The sequence below is a fragment of the Cryptotermes secundus genome, unplaced genomic scaffold, assembly GCF_002891405.2.
Source record: "Cryptotermes secundus unplaced genomic scaffold, Csec_1.0 scaffold213, whole genome shotgun sequence".
Taxonomy (NCBI): Eukaryota; Metazoa; Arthropoda; class Insecta; order Blattodea; family Kalotermitidae; genus Cryptotermes; species Cryptotermes secundus.
Genome location: NW_019731264.1, coordinates 640411 through 660107, shown reverse-complemented (window position 1 = coordinate 660107; position 19697 = coordinate 640411). Strand labels below are relative to the sequence as shown.

The window sequence follows — 19697 nt, the reverse complement described above, 5'->3', positions numbered from 1 at the left end:
GGAAAAGGCAGGAATATATATTAACTGACACAATTAGTAGTACCCTGCATACTAGCGCGCATGGTAACACACTTTCTTCAAGAACATTTACTTGTTGGTTCTAGCTGTGTATAAAACTGGCCATATTAACTAGTCAAATTATTTCTTTCGCTAGTAGCATGCCTATATATAAAACACAATGTTCTGCAAATTCCTGACAGGGCCACAAACCCATTAATCAAACAAGGCAGAAGAGGGGAGGAGTGGCAGAGACCAGACAGGACACTACTGCCCCAGTTGTCTTAACACTGAAAGGAGGGAAAGGAAAAATTATTACTCCCAGACCTGACGAATAAGACTCATCATTATCATCAGTAATCTGTCAAGACGACAGGTCCACAGTCTCTTCCAAAACAGTTCCTCCACTTAATGTGATCTAGAGCTTTCTCCTTCATTAATGTTTTTCTTTAAGTTTATTACTGTATCCAAGTAACTGTAGTTTATTATATTAACACCATCTGAAAAACAAACTAAAACACTGTATGCATAAACTTATGCTCTGTGTTCATGGGCTGCAATGAACAAGAACACATTCATGCAGTCCACCTTTGTGTACCAGTGAATAAGGATATCCTGTGCTATGAAGACACACAGAAAAAGGGTGTCACTGGAAATGCATGCCTGAATATATGTTCTAACTCAACTAGATGCCTCCCACACTGAACATGTATATTTACAGGAAAACATTCTCATATCCTGTGTTCTTGTTACTATCACATCCACTACTGAGCATGTAGCCTAGAGGTAACAAGTGTCTACATAACAAGATTATGACTTATGATATGGCATCAGTGTAGCAAATGCTATACTGACATAAGCTTCACAACAGCACAGGTTAGCTTATGATTAGAACATGGTCAAAACAGGTGCAGAAGTAATGACAATAATTAAAGAGAGTGGCTGTCTGGCTGTAGCACTGTGCAACTCAGAAAAAGCCCAGCATTTCATAGGAACATATCACCTCCATCTTCACGGCTGAAGATCTGAAATGGACTATAATGCCTTGTACCTCAGTTGTATTTTGCTGTAAGAAGAATTTACCTGGCTTGTGCTGAGCAAGAAGCTTCTCATGAAGTTGTATGTAGTTACTTGGACAACCCTTCACCATTTCTACAAGAAGATCATATGCCGAGGAGCGTGACATCTGTGATTTGCACTTTGGAACATGACGCTTGCGAGGATTTGGCAATGCAAACAAGAAATCAAACACCTGGAAATAACAATAAAATATTTCACAAATGCATAAAGGCTTTGCTGCTTTGTAAATATCATCCTGAAAGCACAAAACAACATAAAAGAATATTATAACTTATTTAAACTGTTTTAATTTGGCAGATGTCTGCCATATTGGTGTATACAGTACCATTAAAAATAGACTGTGCTGTCTTAGGGGCAAATTATTCTTACTTGTTGTGGCACACCACAGACACCAAAGATGCAAAAGAATGTGACATCACAACAATTATTCAGTGCTGGGCACCACATATATGGTGATCACTTCATGCACTACAAAGAAAACTGATTATGGTTGCCCAGCAATCAGAAACAGAAAACTAGAAATACAAACACTGACATGATTAGAATTTAGATAGTAAAAACTGTAAATTTGAATTTGTCTTTTCAAATTGGAAATTTCAAGAAATTTAAAGGGCTTTTTCAATTCAAATAGTTCCTTACTAAATATGCAGAAATGGGAAACTAACTTACCTGGGCAAGGAACTCCTGACCTTCTCTACTGGTTTTAAATGGTGGGTTATGTTTCATAACATTGGACATAAGGTTTAATAAACCAATGAGTCCTTCATCTTCTACAGTATTATGCCTAGTTTCAAGGTATTCTCGAGCCAAGATGGACTCTGCCAGTTTCCTTGCCAAGCCATCAACATCAACTACACAATTATGAGGATCATCGATACTTTCTGTAAGGTAAGAGAGTTATTTTATTCAAAAGCAAAGACATATCAGTGTGGTCTATATCTTATACACTTCATTATTAATACATAAATACAAACAGTATATTGTCATGTGTCTGGGGTTCCATGGCTATTAATAAGGGGTTCTGGATTGGTGATTGGATTTGCTGACACTGTCTTGCACAGTCACTCTATTGCCTTGCAGTGGTTCTGGTGTCTGGAGACAAGGACAGAGGCAGAGTGCAGTCTTTGAAACGTCATTTTAAATAAAAAAAATGGGGAGATGGATAACATGCAAGACCTCAATAATTGTGATATATTACAAATTTATGTATATCCTTGCTAATTATAAATTTATTTACTGTCACTGCTTTCACTTGTCTTCTGGTCTGCTGTCTAAAAACATAAAAATCAGAATATACAAATTTTTCTTGTGGTTCTGTATGGGTGTGAAACTTGGTCTCCGACTTTAAAGGAGGAACAAAGACTGAGGGTGTCTGAGAACAGGGGCTGAGGAGAATACTATGGTTGGAACTTTAATAGTGGCAACACTGCTGTAGAGACGCCATGCAACGGAACCAAATAATGTCGCTTATACCACACGTTAGTTACATACCTACCCTACCTCAGAACAAATGGACTCTCCGTTCCCACATCACAAGCATGCACAGTGACAAGAACAGAGCCTTGTGTTAGCTGGCGGTCTAATGTAGTGTTGTCACAATGTTTTCGAAACAGGAACAATGGAGTTGGATAAAGACTGAACGTGCCGGTACAGCACGACAGTGTCATCAAGAGGTCTTCAAGAGGCTTGCGGGGAATCTGCATTGCCTTACAGAACGGTGGCAAGGTGGGTAAAAGCCTTCAACAAGGGACGCCAAAATGTGGCAGACATGCGTCAGCCAGGTCATCCTAGTGTCAGTGAAGAAGAAGTGTATGCTCTTTCCGCATAATTTTTTATACAGAAGTCACTGTTTGGTAATTGTGATACCTTCCATAATTAGGACCCCCAAATACATTCCCAAGACGGAATTAATTTCTTAATTGATTTAATTACTTAGCATTTAAACATCATAAATTATCCAGATCTTGAAGTTGAGAAATTCAATTATAAATCACTGACACAACTAATGACAAGAATTCTGAAGAGACCACACACTGCAGGATATTCCCTCAGCAGTTGACAGGGAATCAGTAAATCAAAAAATTCCCCACTTTCAAGGAATCCACATTCACAAAACACTGAAGTTACTAGAGCTACTCAAACCATTTCAAATCCACTTCTCCCAAATGCACTTCAGTATTATTAACCCAGCCATGCTCACCTTCTAAGTGGTTTCCTTGAAGTTTTTCAACTCAAATGTTGTGAATACTTCTTATTAATCACTACTACATGCATTTATATGATAAATTAACTGTTTTTATGACATAACCTTTAACAAGATTGCCACTAAGGCTATCCACTAGGCGACACAGCAGCCAAAAATAATCTCGGCAAGCAGGACCATATGGTTCCTTACCATCCTCTGAGGGATGGTGGAGAGCCTGAAATTACAGTAATTAAAACATACTTTATTTGCATTACACTTTCCAGTTATGATACAAAGCCTTCGGTATGATTGGCTTAATTTATACTGCAGTACAGATGCACTCACCATGTATCACTACCATGATACCTGATTCCACATCATTACAATACGGATATGACACATCTGGCAATATCTATCTTCAATTTCATAGAACTTAACTAAAAACAAATACACATAGTTATACTGTTCAGGAACCCTTTGGTATCATGCAGTTCTTGGGAACCAATACATATATGTATATTCACATACAGTCCCAAGGAATCACAAAATATAAACTTCTTAAGTGGGAAAACATTTTATGAGGGTATGCTTCAAAATGTTTATAAAATGAATTATATCCCTTCTAGAAAACTAACAGAATAAACATATTTTTAAAATGAATGGCTGCATAGGCTTTCAAACAAATATTACATGTGCCTGTTGTCATGGTTAAAGTGAAGGATGGATGTTCTCAAATGTTATTCTAAGCACCATACGCTTTAGATGTCTTTCAAACGAATATGAAGCAAAATTTTCCCATTCCCAGTGGCTTCTGACAACTGACTCAGGCACATTACGTAGGCCACTAGGATCTGGTGATGCACACTGGTCTTATGAGCTGTTCCATTGGTCTGCTTGTCAACTCAGGGCCAGCTCCAACAGCTCAGTCATTTTTGCTTGCCATCTATAATACAGTATGATGCCAGGCTCTTCCATCTCCCCTATGCAGATGTCAGACATGCTTGATTTATCCTATCCAATCCTATTCCTATCCTCCAGCTCTGGTGATTATGGATGGTAATGTTACCACACCATGCTGGTCTAAGGCATGAACTGTCTTCACTTGCTCGGACACTGGGATCATGGGTGTGAATCCCATTTAAGGCATGGATGTTTGGTGTGTGTGAGTTTATTCTGGGTTTGTGTTGTCCTGTCTTTAGGTAGTGGCCTTGTGACAGGCTGATCACTCATCCAAGGAGTCCTACTGTCTGCGAAAAATGATTAGAGAATTGAATAAGAGGCCAGGACCTGAATGGGCTGGAAGAGCGGCCAAAGTAAAAAAAAAAAAAAAAATGTTACCACACCATAGCGCTCCCTTATTTGGCCAGAGGGCATGAACCATGGTTTTGCCCAAAATACTAAATTGTGTTTTGGCATGTACAGTTGCTACCGGTTGGGAACAGTCCTTGCTGTGCATGGATATGGTAAATGAAATGTATTTTTGGTAATGCACAACAAGGTTGTGTTTTTCTTCAACTGGCTCCATATTTTTAGGCAAGAGTCATCGGTTCTGCTCTGAAATGACTGTTACACTTGAGAAACTAAAGTTACAAATTGGCAGTTGTAAAGTCAACTGTCCTACTTGTATTCTATTTGTAGGCAGGTATGTTTTTGAACGTAGTTAACTCTGCTTTGGGCATACGGCTGTGGTAGTGAAAGAAGGCTACTTACAGGCGAGGCCAGTTGTAGTACACATAGTTAACGTAACTTGACTGCCGAGCAGTCTAAGGCATGTCTTCACTCGCTTGATGCTGGGATCGTGGGTTCAAATCCCACTTAAGGCATGGATGTCTGTGTGTGTTTATTCTGTGTGTAATTAGCAGCCCTGTGATAGGTCCAACAAAGAGCTGCAGAGCCATGGACAGACAGACAGATAGATAGTAAACTAAGAAACAATTAACCCTGTCTCAACTCATGAACTTGTTCTCAATAAACACAGGCTGTGTATTTGTGCAATGCTCACCTCTAGTTTCTGTGGCCTCATGCTCTCTGCAACAACCAAGTATTCCATGAGGTGTCCCAGCATGTGCGCAGTGACATTGAGACTGGTGTTAGCTGCAGGAACTGGAGAGGAAGAAGAACCAAGGCAGAGACGATACAGCGCAGTGCACACTTCACGGCGCACAGCTGGTTCTGGATCTTCTAGCACCAATCGTTGAAGCCAAGTTGAGAAATGGGGAGCAGCAAACAGAGCCTGTCTAACCTGATTATCTGAATGTACCCATGACACAAGCAATGCCATGGCATAATGTACGACCTATAAAAAGAAGTATAAACATTCAAATTATTTATTCGTACTCTGGTTTTGTCTCCAAAATGAATAAGGGCCATATATACAAGTGGATTATAAGTTGAAATACTTCCTGAAGTATCTGGAATGACGGACAAAAAAGAAATTGTTTTATGACAAAACTTGGGGGGGGGGGGGGNGAGTGGAGAGATTTAGAGATGAGGGGATTGCCATTTACAATAAAAACATGGGGATCTTATTAATTTACTTCCCCAAACACATTTCTTGAATGGATACTAACTCTGCAATACACTGCTCACTGCAGCAACAGCTCTGAGGCTGATAGGGGGTGGGATCACCAATTTTGGACATCTGAAGATGGATAATACAAGACACACTGTGAGAGACAGCCTTTCACAAAACCCTATTAGACAGTCCCTTGCCATTGCAAAGAGCTCCACATAATACACTGTCATGTGTATGGATTTGTTGCATGACTTGTAAGATGGGTTCTGGACTGGAAGACTGGATTTATTGAAACCTTACACACAGTACTTTGAACTACGGGCAATACCTGTACATGACTATCACTGATCTACACACTCACAATTCACTGCTGCACATGCACTATGGTTCTGAGTCTTCACTAGTCTCACCCAGGCAAAGGATTTATAGCAGTCTCACTGCCACTTCAAATCACACATGGAGTCTTCTTGTCATAGTCCAGTTCCTTTCTTGCCATTATCCTGCAGCTGCTAATACTGGAGACTCAACTCAATTCAATTCCTCTGCTCCCAAGCTCATATTCTGGCAGGCTGGCATCCCAAAACTCAACTCTTCACTCTATGCTGCTCAAATGAATTCCTCTTTATAACCACTTTGCACAGACCCCATGGAAACACTGTTCTGAATTGTTTTAGGCATGTTCACCACACCACTGCATAGAAATGATCGTGGTATGGACCACATAGAAAACAACCTCTCTACTGCCACCGCGGGTATGTGTTTACCAAGTCACTGCCTAGCAATGGGTATACATGTCACAATACTTCAGCATACAACTAAAAATTAGAGAAAACATAAGAAGTCTACGATGACAACCTAGGAAAGATACAGAAATTACAGACATGCGTAGACTCAAAAAAGCAGAAAGCTTAATTTAACTGAAGGTTCACATTACAAATAGTAATAAAAAAGAAAATTTCAGCAACTAATATCACACCTGAGCTCTACCCCAGAATCCTGTTTTGTAATGGTTTGGGTCTCTTGGGAGAGATGCTTCATAAAGAATGCTTGTTAATCGTGACATCACAGAGTCAACATTCATCATCTGCATCATTGCCTGAAACAAGGAAAACTGGATATGTTCTAATTACCCAAACAAAAATTAATGTCCTGAAGATAATCATCTAAAGTCTGCATTACTGACATGTTAGAATTTGTGTAAACAAAGGCTTGAAAATTTTGCAATGTGGCAACATATGGTTTCACAATACAAGTTCCATGAAAAGCATCTTGTATGTTCAAAAGTCATTGGAGCACACACAGTTGACAGCATACTTTGTAAGACATGACTAATTCTTTATTTTGGAAAATATAACTTAAAACAGGTTTCAAGATATTTCTAAATAGAAACAAAAGTTTCTTCGTGCACCTCATTCAATTTGGGTATAACCAGTTTATCAGAGCTTCCTTTGTGAAACTGTCCAGCCCTTTTGTTGCGCAGGTTGTCAGGAACATCATGTAAAATATTTCCATCCTCTGAAGATACACCCAGCTGGCAGAGCAGTTTCAGCAAACATGCCAAACAGTCTTGCTGCCACTCACTGCCATCACCGCCTGACCTCTGCAACACACCTGCAAACCATTCATCATGAATAAACTTGTATCTGTTTGATTTCAGGTTCCCACATCACTGATCACAAAGAGTACGTTCTTCTTGGTATAACGCCGTGTATAAATCTGCTACGATCCCTCTGAAACATCAGTGGGTTTCTAACATACTATATGAAAATTAATTCCATAGGAACATACTGTTCTTAAAATCCATTTCCATTTAGATACCAAAAGTGGAGTACATGGGGTAAAAGCCCTTCTTACTTCATATCAACTTTACTTTCACATGGCAAATTCCAGCACCAGAAACAAGGACCCAGTGTCCAAGTTACAATACATAACCATTAGACCTAATGCACAGATTGTCATTATCTTATTCATTGCATTATGGCACAATAATCATATTGCTTCTAGATTATGAAATCAAAATACCAAAATATTTTCATTTTAAGAGTTTAAGGCATTGGCAGTCACAAACAACCTCTTTATGTTTACTTCATTCATCAGTCTGTTCATTACTGTTTGTAATTATGAACAGTGCTTGACAATGGCATATTAACATAATGATCAAATTTTCTGGACATTATCCACTTTCTATTTAAAATGTTTTGGAAACTGGACTGTCTCCAACATCTGGGAAAAAGCCTGCACAGCTAGGCCGAACGGACAGAGCTAGTCCCAATCTCTGGACTGGAAACATTGTTTTAAATAAACAGAATGATGGATAATGTTTAAAAAGTCAATCATTGTATCCTTATGATAGTTTCATTTAGCCAGTTTGCCAAACACAGGCAGATATGCTTAAGTAGAATTCTTTGTCCTATTGGCATTACTGAATGAGGATATGATACGTATGGTAAAGGCAAAGATGTCCCGGTGCTTACCTAAGCACTATACTGTGAAGGCAAATTTGTATTTTTTTTAAGTCTGCAATGTTAAAGAATTAGGGCGATTTAAATTCTGGCCGCAGAGGGCTCCCGGAAATTTAAAAGTCCGTACGTTAAAGGTTAATGCATAAGATATTGTGTTCAGTGTGATTCATCTAATGTGCAGTTCTCATGGGACTTAACTGCCATGTTGGGTGAAGGTTTACTGTATTGACATTAAGATTCAAGATTAAAGCTAAGCGGATAAATGAAAAGGGCAAGAAGAAAATTAACTGGTATGTAGGAAGTACCTGACATGAATATATCGAACAGATGCCTCAGGCCACCCTGCTGTATGAACATCTCGCTCCAACTCCCAGCTGATGGCATCTCCTTACTTCTGTCACAGTTGGGACTGTCTGCTGTCCCATGGTTATTCACCTGAGAAAATTAATCTAATGCTCATACATTAAACAGATTTCATGTTTCAAGCAGAAAATTATTTCCTACTTGGCAAAACATTCAAATGCTTCTGAATAAGCAGATGTTAATATCAGATTTATACATACATAGTGCATCACAAATTTTTTGTGCGGGTATTTGAACCCGCGTACCACGGGTCATGAGGTGGGAACGTTACCTCTAGACTACGGAGGCCACTAGGGCTGAAACCTTGCTCCCATCTGTGAGCCGATTGTCTAGAAAATGTGGGACCCTCATCTCAGAACCTTATGGGCCTCCACGGCCTGTCATAGGAATACCTTTACTTTTCTTTTTACTTTACATTGCACATAGATGGCAAAAAAGCTCCAAAGTCAGAAGCTGTTTAAAGATTATGAGCAAAGGTTCTACTTAGAATGGATGGCAGCAGGACCACACAATTCGATACTGACAAGGGAAATTATGAAACCACTCTTCAAAATAATTTGTAAATCCTTCATCTGGCTTGGGGACTCATTCTTGAAAAATGATCAACAACAGTTTCAAGAAAACCAGAATTTCAATGCACTGGGTGGGACAAAAGATGAGTCAACATGGTCAATTTCTGAAGAAAGTGACAATGAATGAAGTTATATCTGGTTCTCTACAAGCGGTGGACAAAATTGCATGCCTAGCTATAGGTATGTAAAGTGCATTCTTTTTAGTTTATCAATTAAACATTCATCTTTCACTTCCTCTCAGAGCATCAATGCCAACTTGACGCAACCATGGCTTCTGTGACGATGGTATATTAGTACAAATACTATGTTTCAGGACATTATCCATTGTCCTGTCTTTATCTAAAAACAAAAATAAACAGGACGATGTTTTTAGATAAAGACTGGGTGATAGATATTGTCTAGAAACATAGTATTTGTAATAAAAATTCTGTTTTTTAAATTATGTATTTAGTTTTATTAATGGGTGTCTTTTTGTAGAGACAGCAGCAGTACATGAGTACATGGTGTTCCTATGTGGGACCAAGAAACTGCTTTTATTATAGATTAACAATAAAATTAACATAATTCCCCTCACATATTTGGGGGTTCAAAAATATGCAAAATAAGGCAGAAAATTATAGTCGTAAACCCACTATTTGATACCTGTCTTCTGATACCCATATTATTTTTTTCTTTACATTCCATTTACAAAATTTCGTTCAAAATATTTTTTCAGAATTAAGGACCAATATCTGCTAATAGCACTGAACATCTTAGTATATGTTCATAAACTTCATTACACTTACAGAAGATTTATTCTTTTTGACTGAGGCACTGGGCCGGCTAAGGGACTCCACGATGTACAAAGAGTACATAAGCTTCTGAGGGCTAGCAGGATCCAGAAGTTGCTGCAGTGAGATGTTTTCTGAGCTCTCAAGTTGCTGGAATCCTTGTAGCAGAATGGGACTGGTAGGCAGTAGTGTCAGAATATCCCAAACACGTCGCGATAAAACCTGGGCTTTAGTGTGAGGTATCTGATGCTGAAACAATACAAAAATTATATCAGTAACTGCAACATGCTCTTACATGTAAGACGGTGTTTGAACTGTCTTACCGCATGCCATCTCTTTACTACTAGGGACTATTAGAGGCCAAGTGGTCACTCTTCCTGTCTTCTATATACTTTCCCAGTATTAACATCCTCAACGCATCTTTAGCTCTTGTCCGTTGCTGGCTACAAGGAATAAAACTGTTCCAGCTAGCTTTTAATTTAATGTCCCTAACAACTTCTAGCTGTTGATTCACACTGTGGTGTTCTGGGCCACTACACCACTCAGTTTGATACAAAGGTACCAGCAATTTACACACTGGTATCCACTTACCACGCTACATGGTTTCATAACCCAAAAGGCCATAATATGAATCTTCACTTATATAAAAACCTCAAACTTTATTCTCCCCCCAACGGTTTGTATTAATAAAATTGTTCTGGGATTTGGTTTCCAGGCATTCTTTCCAAATGTTTCACATATTCCTGTTAATAATTTTCATGCATTCTTTGCATAAACTGCATAAATTTACACAAAATTCAGAAGCGGTATCTGTATGTTTTCCTAGCTGCATCTGTTATCCCTAAAAGACTTCCTGGATTTCAATTAAATTTCATACAGGGAGTCTAGAATAATTTTTTTTTCAGAATTTTTAATTTGTGCTCATATAAGTCTAACAAATTAAGGGAGAAACAGACTGAGGGTGTTTCAGAACAGGATGCTGAGGAGGATATTTGGACCGAAGAGAGATGAAGTGACAGGAGATGAGAAAACTGCATAATGGTGAGCTTCATAACTTGTACTCTTTGCCAAATAAAAATAGAATGATCAAGTCAAGGATGATGAGATGGGTGGGGCATGTAGCGTGAATGGGGGAGAAGAGGAATTCATAGAGAATATTGATAGGAAGGCCAAAAGGAAAGATACTCTTAGGAAGACCAAGATATAGGTTTGAGGACAATCTTAGAGAGACAGGATGAGGTAGTGTGGACTGGATCAATCTGGCTCAGGATAGGGATCAGTGGAGGGCTCTTGTGAACACGGTGATGAAGTTTAGTGTTCCATAAAATGCTGGGAAGTTCTTAAGTAGTTGCACAACTGGAGGCTTCTCAAGAAGGGCTCAGTTCCACGAAATGGTAAAATGCACAAGAACTTTTTACATGACACAACGTACCTGTATACACCTCATTAAGATCTACATATTTCTTTTAGACCATTTTTCAAAGAGGTGAATACTGAAAGGGATATAAGGACAAACAATTTCTGACTAGTCTGAAGGGCTTTCATATAATACATCTGTAATGGAACTTGCTTCTGTTCACGTGTTTCTCCTTCTGCTGTTGAAGATGCAGTTATGCCAAATAGTGATGGATTCTGGTGATTTCATACGTTTTATTGAAAATACAAAGAAGTTAATGTGGTTCAATACATATAACATTCATTCAAGATTAAAATATTGCACTCCATGAATGTTTGGTTTGTTATTTAATAACCCTGTCAATACTACTAAACAGCATCAGATGATAGGATGAATAATTAATGTGGAGCTGTTGGTGGAATCAGAAATGGCAGGGACAACTACAGTACCCAGAGAAAACCCACACAAGTGGCACACTGTCCACCATTAACCCCACATGACCTGACCCGGGATCAAATCTGAGTCATCATGGTTGTAAGCCCAGGACTAACTGCTTCAGTTATGGCATACAGCCCAGTACGAACGACAATATGATAGAGCTACTGCAATACAACCAAAGGAGATGACTGATATAAATTTTCTATGATACCTTCATTACAAATCTAAATTATGAACCTAAATGCAAATGTCAACATTAAAGAGTAACCAAATTCTTACTGGAAACAGGAGATGATACCAAAACCCTGAGAGTACACTTACTCCACCCTTCACAGGAGTCTTCATTGAACTCAATGTCTGCATCAGACAGAAAAGCTGCTCAAAATACTGAGGCTGAAGAAGCAGCAATGTCGGCAAACTTTCACGTGGAGGCGGTGGCAGGACAGATGGAGTATCCAGAGAATCGCGCTTCTTCTGCTGTCTAGAAGCTCCCACTGATATAAATACCATCTGCAAAAATCAAAAGAAACGTCTTCTATATTCTTTAAGTAGCTGTAATGTACAGGTATTTTCCTGGGAGTAGAGGGCAACCACAGAGTAAGGCTGACAACCTCATGTCCATCTGTGAGCCAACTGTGTAGAAAATGTGGCAGCCTCGACATCTCGGAAACCTATGGGCCTTCACAGCCTGTTACAGGGACAGCTTTCCCTTTATATTATACATAGCAGGGAAGATTTAATTTTATCACACCTTACTGTATAAGGCACAGAAACAGATTAAATCAGGATTGAACAAAAACCCACAAACCTGAAGATCCTTGAAGCCCATTTCCTGCAGTGTCTTCTCATCAAATTCTGTTGTGAGTTCCTGCCCCTGCGTGATCATTCTAATGGGGCCCTCAGTAAGGAGGGACCCCAAGACAGGAGTGCTGCCTGCAGAAGCAGAGCTACATTTCTCATTGGCGCACTTCGCTTGCAATGTTTCCCACCATTTGGCTACTTCTGCACGCAAGTCTGCGACATAATCACTGCTGATAAGCTCAAGTGTTCCTTTCTCAACCATGCCAGCAGGTTGGATCACCACACGTAGAGGCACACAACCTCGATCTCCTATCATCAACTGTACATGGCTGGCTACTCCTTGTCCTTCCAACGCCCATCTTCGTAAATGATATGCATACCTTCAGACAAGAAAATTGAAACAATAAAATTCACCTTGCTGTATTACTTTTTGGTTTCTTAAACCATCTCTCCTGTCAATCTGATCATATTTTGTTAATATACCAATATCGGGAAACGTTTTGTTTACATGCTAGGGCCTGTGACCTCTGTGGCTTACTAGTGACATTTACTAAACATTTCTCCAAGAGACCTTACCCGAGCTACTGGAAATGGTGCCTTTGGAAGTCCGTTGTGAAATGTGGTTCCAACATGATGGTGTCCCAGCACACTGCACTAATGCTGTCTGTGAGTATTTGGATGAAAACTTTGGCACAGATGAATTGGACATGGAGGCCCAATAACCTGGCCCCCTTGCTCATCTTGACTTGACTCCAGTGGATTTTTTTCTCTGGGGTTACATGCAAAGCCTAGTGTACGAGACTCCAGTGGAGACACAACGTTATCTTGTGGCAAGAATTGCAGTAGCTGCTGGAACCATCCGGGAAATGCCAGGAATCTTTCAGCGTTCAGCATAACATAGCCAGGTGGTGAAGAACATGCAATGAAATCGGCGACTGCCATTTTGAGCAACTTTTATAATGTAAAACAACGATAACATCCCCTAGAACCTATGCATCCTCTCAGAAACTTCTGTGACCCTTAGTGTCAAAAGGAAGCGTTTCTGGACATTGGTGTATTAACAAAACATGATCAGACTGAACCCATCTATCTACCTCAGAACATGGTAACATATATTTATTTACATGCTGTATATGGTTCACAGCTTCTGTAGCAACTGTATGCAATGAAGTCTTCTTGGACGATTGGTTACATCACTCTGCTCATTGTTCCTTCAGCTATTTGTGTTGGGGTAGCTGAGAGCATACTCTGTGGGTTTAAATACAACAGGTGACCATGCAACACATCACATCAACCTCTGAAGAGGCAGACAGTCTCTAGGACATTTGATACTAACTTCATATTCAAACAGCTGATCACCCAAGAACACTTCATTATATCAGTCTGTCTCTCCAGGTAAATGTGATATTTTCTTATTTATTTATTTATTCATTTTCATTCTAAAGGAAAGGGCCTAACATAACTAGGCAGGTTTGTGCATAAAATATCATAAAAAATAGCACTGCAGATATTAAGCCACAATATAAAATATAATGTCTAACAATATTTAGAAATCTAGGAAAACAAACTTTAATCTAATGATTAGGTTTCTTGCCAACAGTTCATTTTAGAAATCATAAAGCTCACACCTAGCTTTTATATGGAAAAACAAATAGAATGAGATGTATGAAGACAGCAGAAATGCATTTTCTCAGAGCAGTCATAAGATACTGAATTACAGATCATAAATGTAAAGATGGCAAGGAAGAAAACTGGGAATAACTTACAACCAATTAAAGCCCAGTGATAACTAAATGCATAACCTGCTTAACATTTAAGAACTCTGCAAATATTGTTATATGTTTTGTACAATTCTCAAAATAAACAGTGATTACTTCCACAATTAACAGATTGGTCTTTGTAATCAAGGTCCAGTATGTTTTCTGTGAGGTGGAAGCTGAATTTTTAAATACTATTTAGATGATAACACAAGAGGTTCTGGGAAGAATTAATAGCCTACTTTCATTCGATGTGAAACAGACAACATAGGTGATCATACGTCCAACAATTATTCTATTGTTGCGTGTGTATTAGTTGCCATGGTACCATTTTTACTATCAGCTACCAACAATAGTAGGCTACACATATAGACACACAGACTGAATGGGAGGGAGTTATGAAGTACACTGTTGAGATGGGCTCACATGCCATGGTATACATACCAAGTGTCACAGACTAGTTCAGCCATTCAAAAGTTGATAGGTGTGGATACATAGACACACACAACACAGAGATCGCATAAGCCTACATTTTTTTTTTCAAAATAAGGAAAGTAGGCTAAAAACTATCAAAGGACCTGGCTAGGACAACTGGAAAGGATGCCAGATAACTAAATCTTGAAATTGTTTTAAAACATAAAATGAAGTGTGGAAGATGGCAGAGGAATCCAATAAAGTGGTGCAGCAAAAACAGGACAAGAGTTTAATCTGTAATGTTGCTGAAATGCATACAATAAATTCAGTCAAACATGATGACTAACTTGAAATTAGAAATGTACTGTCAGTCGGTCACATACCTTTTCCTAAATGTTTCCAAATGGGTTTTGAGCAATAAAAGGGCCCTCTGAATACAGAGGAGACTTGACTCTTCAGACTCTGCAAGGTCAGCTGTAGAAGCAGCCAAATGAGCCATACACTGAGAAACGAACTCTGATTCGTGATCCAATTGCCTCCCCACATAGTAGCTGTTGAGATACTGGATTGCTGCCATGCTCACATCTGTCACAGGGCATAAATGTACATTTAGTACATGGCCTTACTACAAAATACTCAATTTCTATGTTGAATAGTTTTGTTTTAGCCTGTAACCTTTCAAAAACAGGGGAAGGAGAAAAGGGTAGCTAATTCTGTCAAATTAAAGTTCTTCTTTACACATAACATTATCACACTAGTTTCTGCAGCACAAGACAAGACAACTGTACAAAGGTGTATTCCAATGCAGTACATACACAGATCTTCAAAGTATGTTCTTTGCCATTTAGTACAGTAAAACCTGGATTTTACATTTCTTGAATCTATATCTTCTTTAATTCNTGATAGGTGTGGATACATAGACACACACAACACAGAGATCGCATAAGCCTACATTTTTTTTTTTCAAAATAAGGAAAGTAGGCTAAAAACTATCAAAGGACCTGGCTAGAACAACTGGAAAGGATGCCAGATAACTAAATCCTGAAATTGTTTTAAAACAAAATAAAGTGTGGAAGATGGCAGAGGAATCCAATAAAGTGGTGCGGCAAAAACAGGACAAGAGTTTAATCTGTAATGTTGCTGAAATGCATACAATAAATTCAGTCAAACATGATGACTAACTTGAAATTAGAAATGTACTGTCAGTCGGTCACATACCTTTTCCTAAATGTTTCCAAATGGGTTTTGAGCAATAAAAGGGCCCTCTGAATACAGAGGAGACTTGACTCTTCAGACTCTGCAAGGTCAGCTGTAGAAGCAGCCAAATGAGCCATACACTGAGAAACGAACTCTGATTCGTGATCCAATTGCCTCCCCACATAGTAGCTGTTGAGATACTGGATTGCTGCCATGCTCACATCTGTCACAGGGCATAAATGTACATTTAGTACATGGCCTTACTACAAAATACTCAATTTCTATGTTGAATAGTTTTGTTTTAGCCTGTAACCTTTCAAAAACAGGGGAAGGAGAAAAGGGTAGCTAATTCTGTCAAATTAAAGTTCTTCTTTACACATAACATTATCACACTAGTTTCTGCAGCACAAGACAAGACAACTGTACAAAGGTGTATTCCAATGCAGTACATACACAGATCTTCAAAGTATGTTCTTTGCCATTTAGTACAGTAAAACCTGGATTTTACATTTCTTGAATCTATATCTTCTTTAATTCTATGCATATTTTTATCAGTCCCACCAAACCATCCATATGAAAAATGTAAAATTTTCCTGGGATATACATTTCTGCTTTCTTACCCAATTCTTCAATCATGTATTGAAACTGAGCATAAACTGGGCCTGCTGCTGTCGTTTTAGGTACTTTCACTCAAAACCAGGGGGCAAAAATGGATTTTCAGTTATAATTTCCTGTCTCCACCACTGTCTTGTGTACATTTACTGCTATATGGCTTCAAGGTCATGCCAGCATAGTAGGGCCATTTTTGCTACCATCGCCAAGCCTGCGCAGTGACGAACAACTCATGATGCAAGCTATTAACTGACTGCAAGATCCACTTGCTCATTAAATCACTATGTTAGCGCTGGTTTTTGAATCTACGTGAAATAAACTGGCAAAAAGTTCTATTTTATTGCCTGGGTATGATTCATTATGCTCGTAAGTGAGCTTAAGTTCCATATGCCATGTCGGTGCTGCTTCAGGAATCTGCTGAAAGCTAATCCAATAAGAGTTTTACTTCAATTTCTGGTTGTGAATCATTTGTCATCATGAAGAGTGAACAATAGAAGAGGAAAGCAATAACAAGGAAATGGAAATTTATTCAGCTATTGACATCAAATACACTAAACTAATACCCTGTTACATTAAAATGCAGTCTAGTTAATTGCAATGATTTAAAAATGTAATCTAGTCACAGTGTCCATGCTCTCTAGTGCTGACAATAATACCGCTGGAGTTTCAACTTTGACTTCCTCCTCAGACGTAAACTTTTCACCTATCACTTGTTCTGAGGTCTGTACCTCACATCATTATCACAAGATACATATTCATGAAATAATGCACCTGCTTTCAGCTGACTCCAGTCATCTTCAGCTATGCTAAGCTCTGTTGCATCTTCTACACCACTGCTTTGATTTAAACTGGATCCACAGTTTTGAAAACAGTTCACTATTATCTTATATGTGACACAGCACCGTGGCTCTGCAATGACCTTGAAGAGTGGTGCGTCATGAAGCAATTTGTCATCAGTCACAGAAATGTTTCTTCAGACAATAATGTCTGAATGACCTGATTATCCCAGGTCAAGTGACTGCAGAATGCTTGTGCAGTTTGGGAGGGGGGAATACAACTTTCACATTCTTTGGGTAACTTGCGTCTTGGTTATCAGCAGCACACTGGTCAATAAAAATAACTAACATCTCTGTGTTTTGGCATCCAGTGCCCTTAAAGAGTGACCAAAAATGGCCAGTGTAATCCATGCTTTTTTATGGGCTACATATTGTATTATTTTGTGAACAGACATGGAGTTTGGATTGGTAATTGGATTTACTGCACCCTTGAAACTCATAACTACAAAGAAGTATGGCACAATCACTAGTTCACACATTTTACCATTCACTATAGGATGCACTAAGTCTTCTCAGTTCATCTTTGCTAGACATTGCTTGGTAACAGCTCTTAACAATGTAGAGTTCTCAGCTTCCACATTCCACAACTCCTGTTGTCGCTGGCTGGCAAACTCCTCCAGCTAACCCATGACAACAGCTCCCCACATTCTTAACTCAAGTCAAAGTCACAGTCACATTGTGACTGACGGTCAGTTGGGGCCGGGTTTGATCCCGGGTCTGGTCAAGTGGGATTTGTGGTGGACAAAGTGGCGCTGGGGCAGGTTTTCTCCGAGTACTTCGGTTTCCCCTGCCAATCTTCATTCCACCAATTGCTCCACAATCACCCTCGCCTATCATCCGGGGCTGGTACAATAGGCCAGAAGTGGCCGCAGTACAAGGGACTTAGTTCCACCCCACTAGCAAATAAAAAAAAATAAGGTTGAAATTTGCACCCAAAAAAATTAGAATTTTGCCAAGAGGTCAAAAATATAAATCAGTTTACATTACACCACTAGCATTATTTTATAGCCCTGATTTAACAAAGAAATAGCACTACCAGTTGATGAGATGATAAGGCTGAATAATATTTCATTGTTATCACTGCACTGTATACTGATTATAATATGTCAGTTGTAGAACACACTTCAATTCATTTTAAAGGGGGGATGATGATGATGATAACAATAGTAAAAATAAATAAAACACTACAAATTTAATTCTATGAACTTAACTACCTGTATTATTAACTCGAAGTGCAATCCTCCAGAGGTGATTCATGCCCACAATATCCACATCTTTGACAGGATTATCAAGATGAGCTGCGGCAAGACGTGCCAAATTACACAGCTGCTGGAATAATCCAAGTCCTGTCATGCTGATAGTCTCTGGTTCTAGAGATGGCAATTTCTTCATGTATAAATGCTTCAATGCATCCATGCCTAATGCATGCTGGTCTTTACTCTTTGCCTGGTTGAGAAGCCAACTGAATAACTCATCACTACACTGGCTATCTGTAGCTAGACATGACCACAGTGTATCCACCTGATCTATGCTAAGGCTGAAAAAAGCATAAATACTTTAAGCAGATATATAATTAAAACAAACTTATTTCACTATATTTTCTTCACTCACTTCAAACATCAGTCAGCATGGTCACTGCCAAAAATTTGTTGAAAATGTGGCAAGGTGGAAGGGCACCCAGAAAATTTGCTTACAAACTTTCAGTTAAGGAGTTTAAGATCTTTTATGGATCACCCATTGTATTCAGGACAGAAGAATAGTTTTGTTATACAATTTTAATTTTAGGTATATTTCCTGTCTCCTTCAATTCTGCATTTTCCGGGGGTACCTGATCTGTCCCCCTGCTGAGAGACATGTCAGTTGCATCAGGAAACTTGGTAAGTACTGCAATATAAGTGAACTAATGTGTGGTGACAAAAGTTCTGGACATAACTTATGACAAGCAGAGAACATAAATTAACACTTGTACAATTTACAGCTTCAGTACTAAGGAAATGCTTAAACGTAGGAAATTTAACATAATGATGAACTGGGTTCAATGAAAATGAATATTAAATGAGGAAAACCCTACATCAAGGAACATTAAATGGCAGTACCACTGCAAGCCATTTCCATGAACAATTTCCATTAGCAGATTTCAGCTATATTAAATGTCGCCTAAAACTTTGAAGTTTTGTGTGTCTCAAAGTGTTAAAAATTAAACAATGTTTCATATAGATTTCATATGTGTATTTATAAGACACAATACAAACAAAATCATATCACCATGAAAATAAATGCTAATGTCAATATTATGGAGCTA

At 38.7% G+C, this 19697-nt stretch overlaps 1 protein-coding gene across 1 annotated transcript in view; it reads right to left on the bottom strand.

Moving 5' to 3' along the window:
• The window catches only part of LOC111866730 (ubiquitin carboxyl-terminal hydrolase 34), a 128498-nt gene that overhangs the window by 64879 nt on the left and 43922 nt on the right, over nucleotides 1–19697 (bottom strand). The window contains exons 16-27 of the mRNA XM_023855934.2: nucleotides 18610–18932; nucleotides 15969–16170; nucleotides 12587–12959; nucleotides 12100–12288; nucleotides 9960–10193; nucleotides 8545–8674; nucleotides 7186–7388; nucleotides 6754–6873; nucleotides 5265–5558; nucleotides 3386–3497; nucleotides 1747–1958; nucleotides 1081–1249 (exon numbers count right to left, since the gene is read on the bottom strand). Of these exons, the coding sequence (XP_023711702.1) occupies nucleotides 1081–1249; nucleotides 1747–1958; nucleotides 3386–3497; nucleotides 5265–5558; nucleotides 6754–6873; nucleotides 7186–7388; nucleotides 8545–8674; nucleotides 9960–10193; nucleotides 12100–12288; nucleotides 12587–12959; nucleotides 15969–16170; nucleotides 18610–18932 (2561 nt within the window). The remainder of the gene's footprint in view (nucleotides 1–1080; nucleotides 1250–1746; nucleotides 1959–3385; nucleotides 3498–5264; nucleotides 5559–6753; nucleotides 6874–7185; nucleotides 7389–8544; nucleotides 8675–9959; nucleotides 10194–12099; nucleotides 12289–12586; nucleotides 12960–15968; nucleotides 16171–18609; nucleotides 18933–19697) is intronic.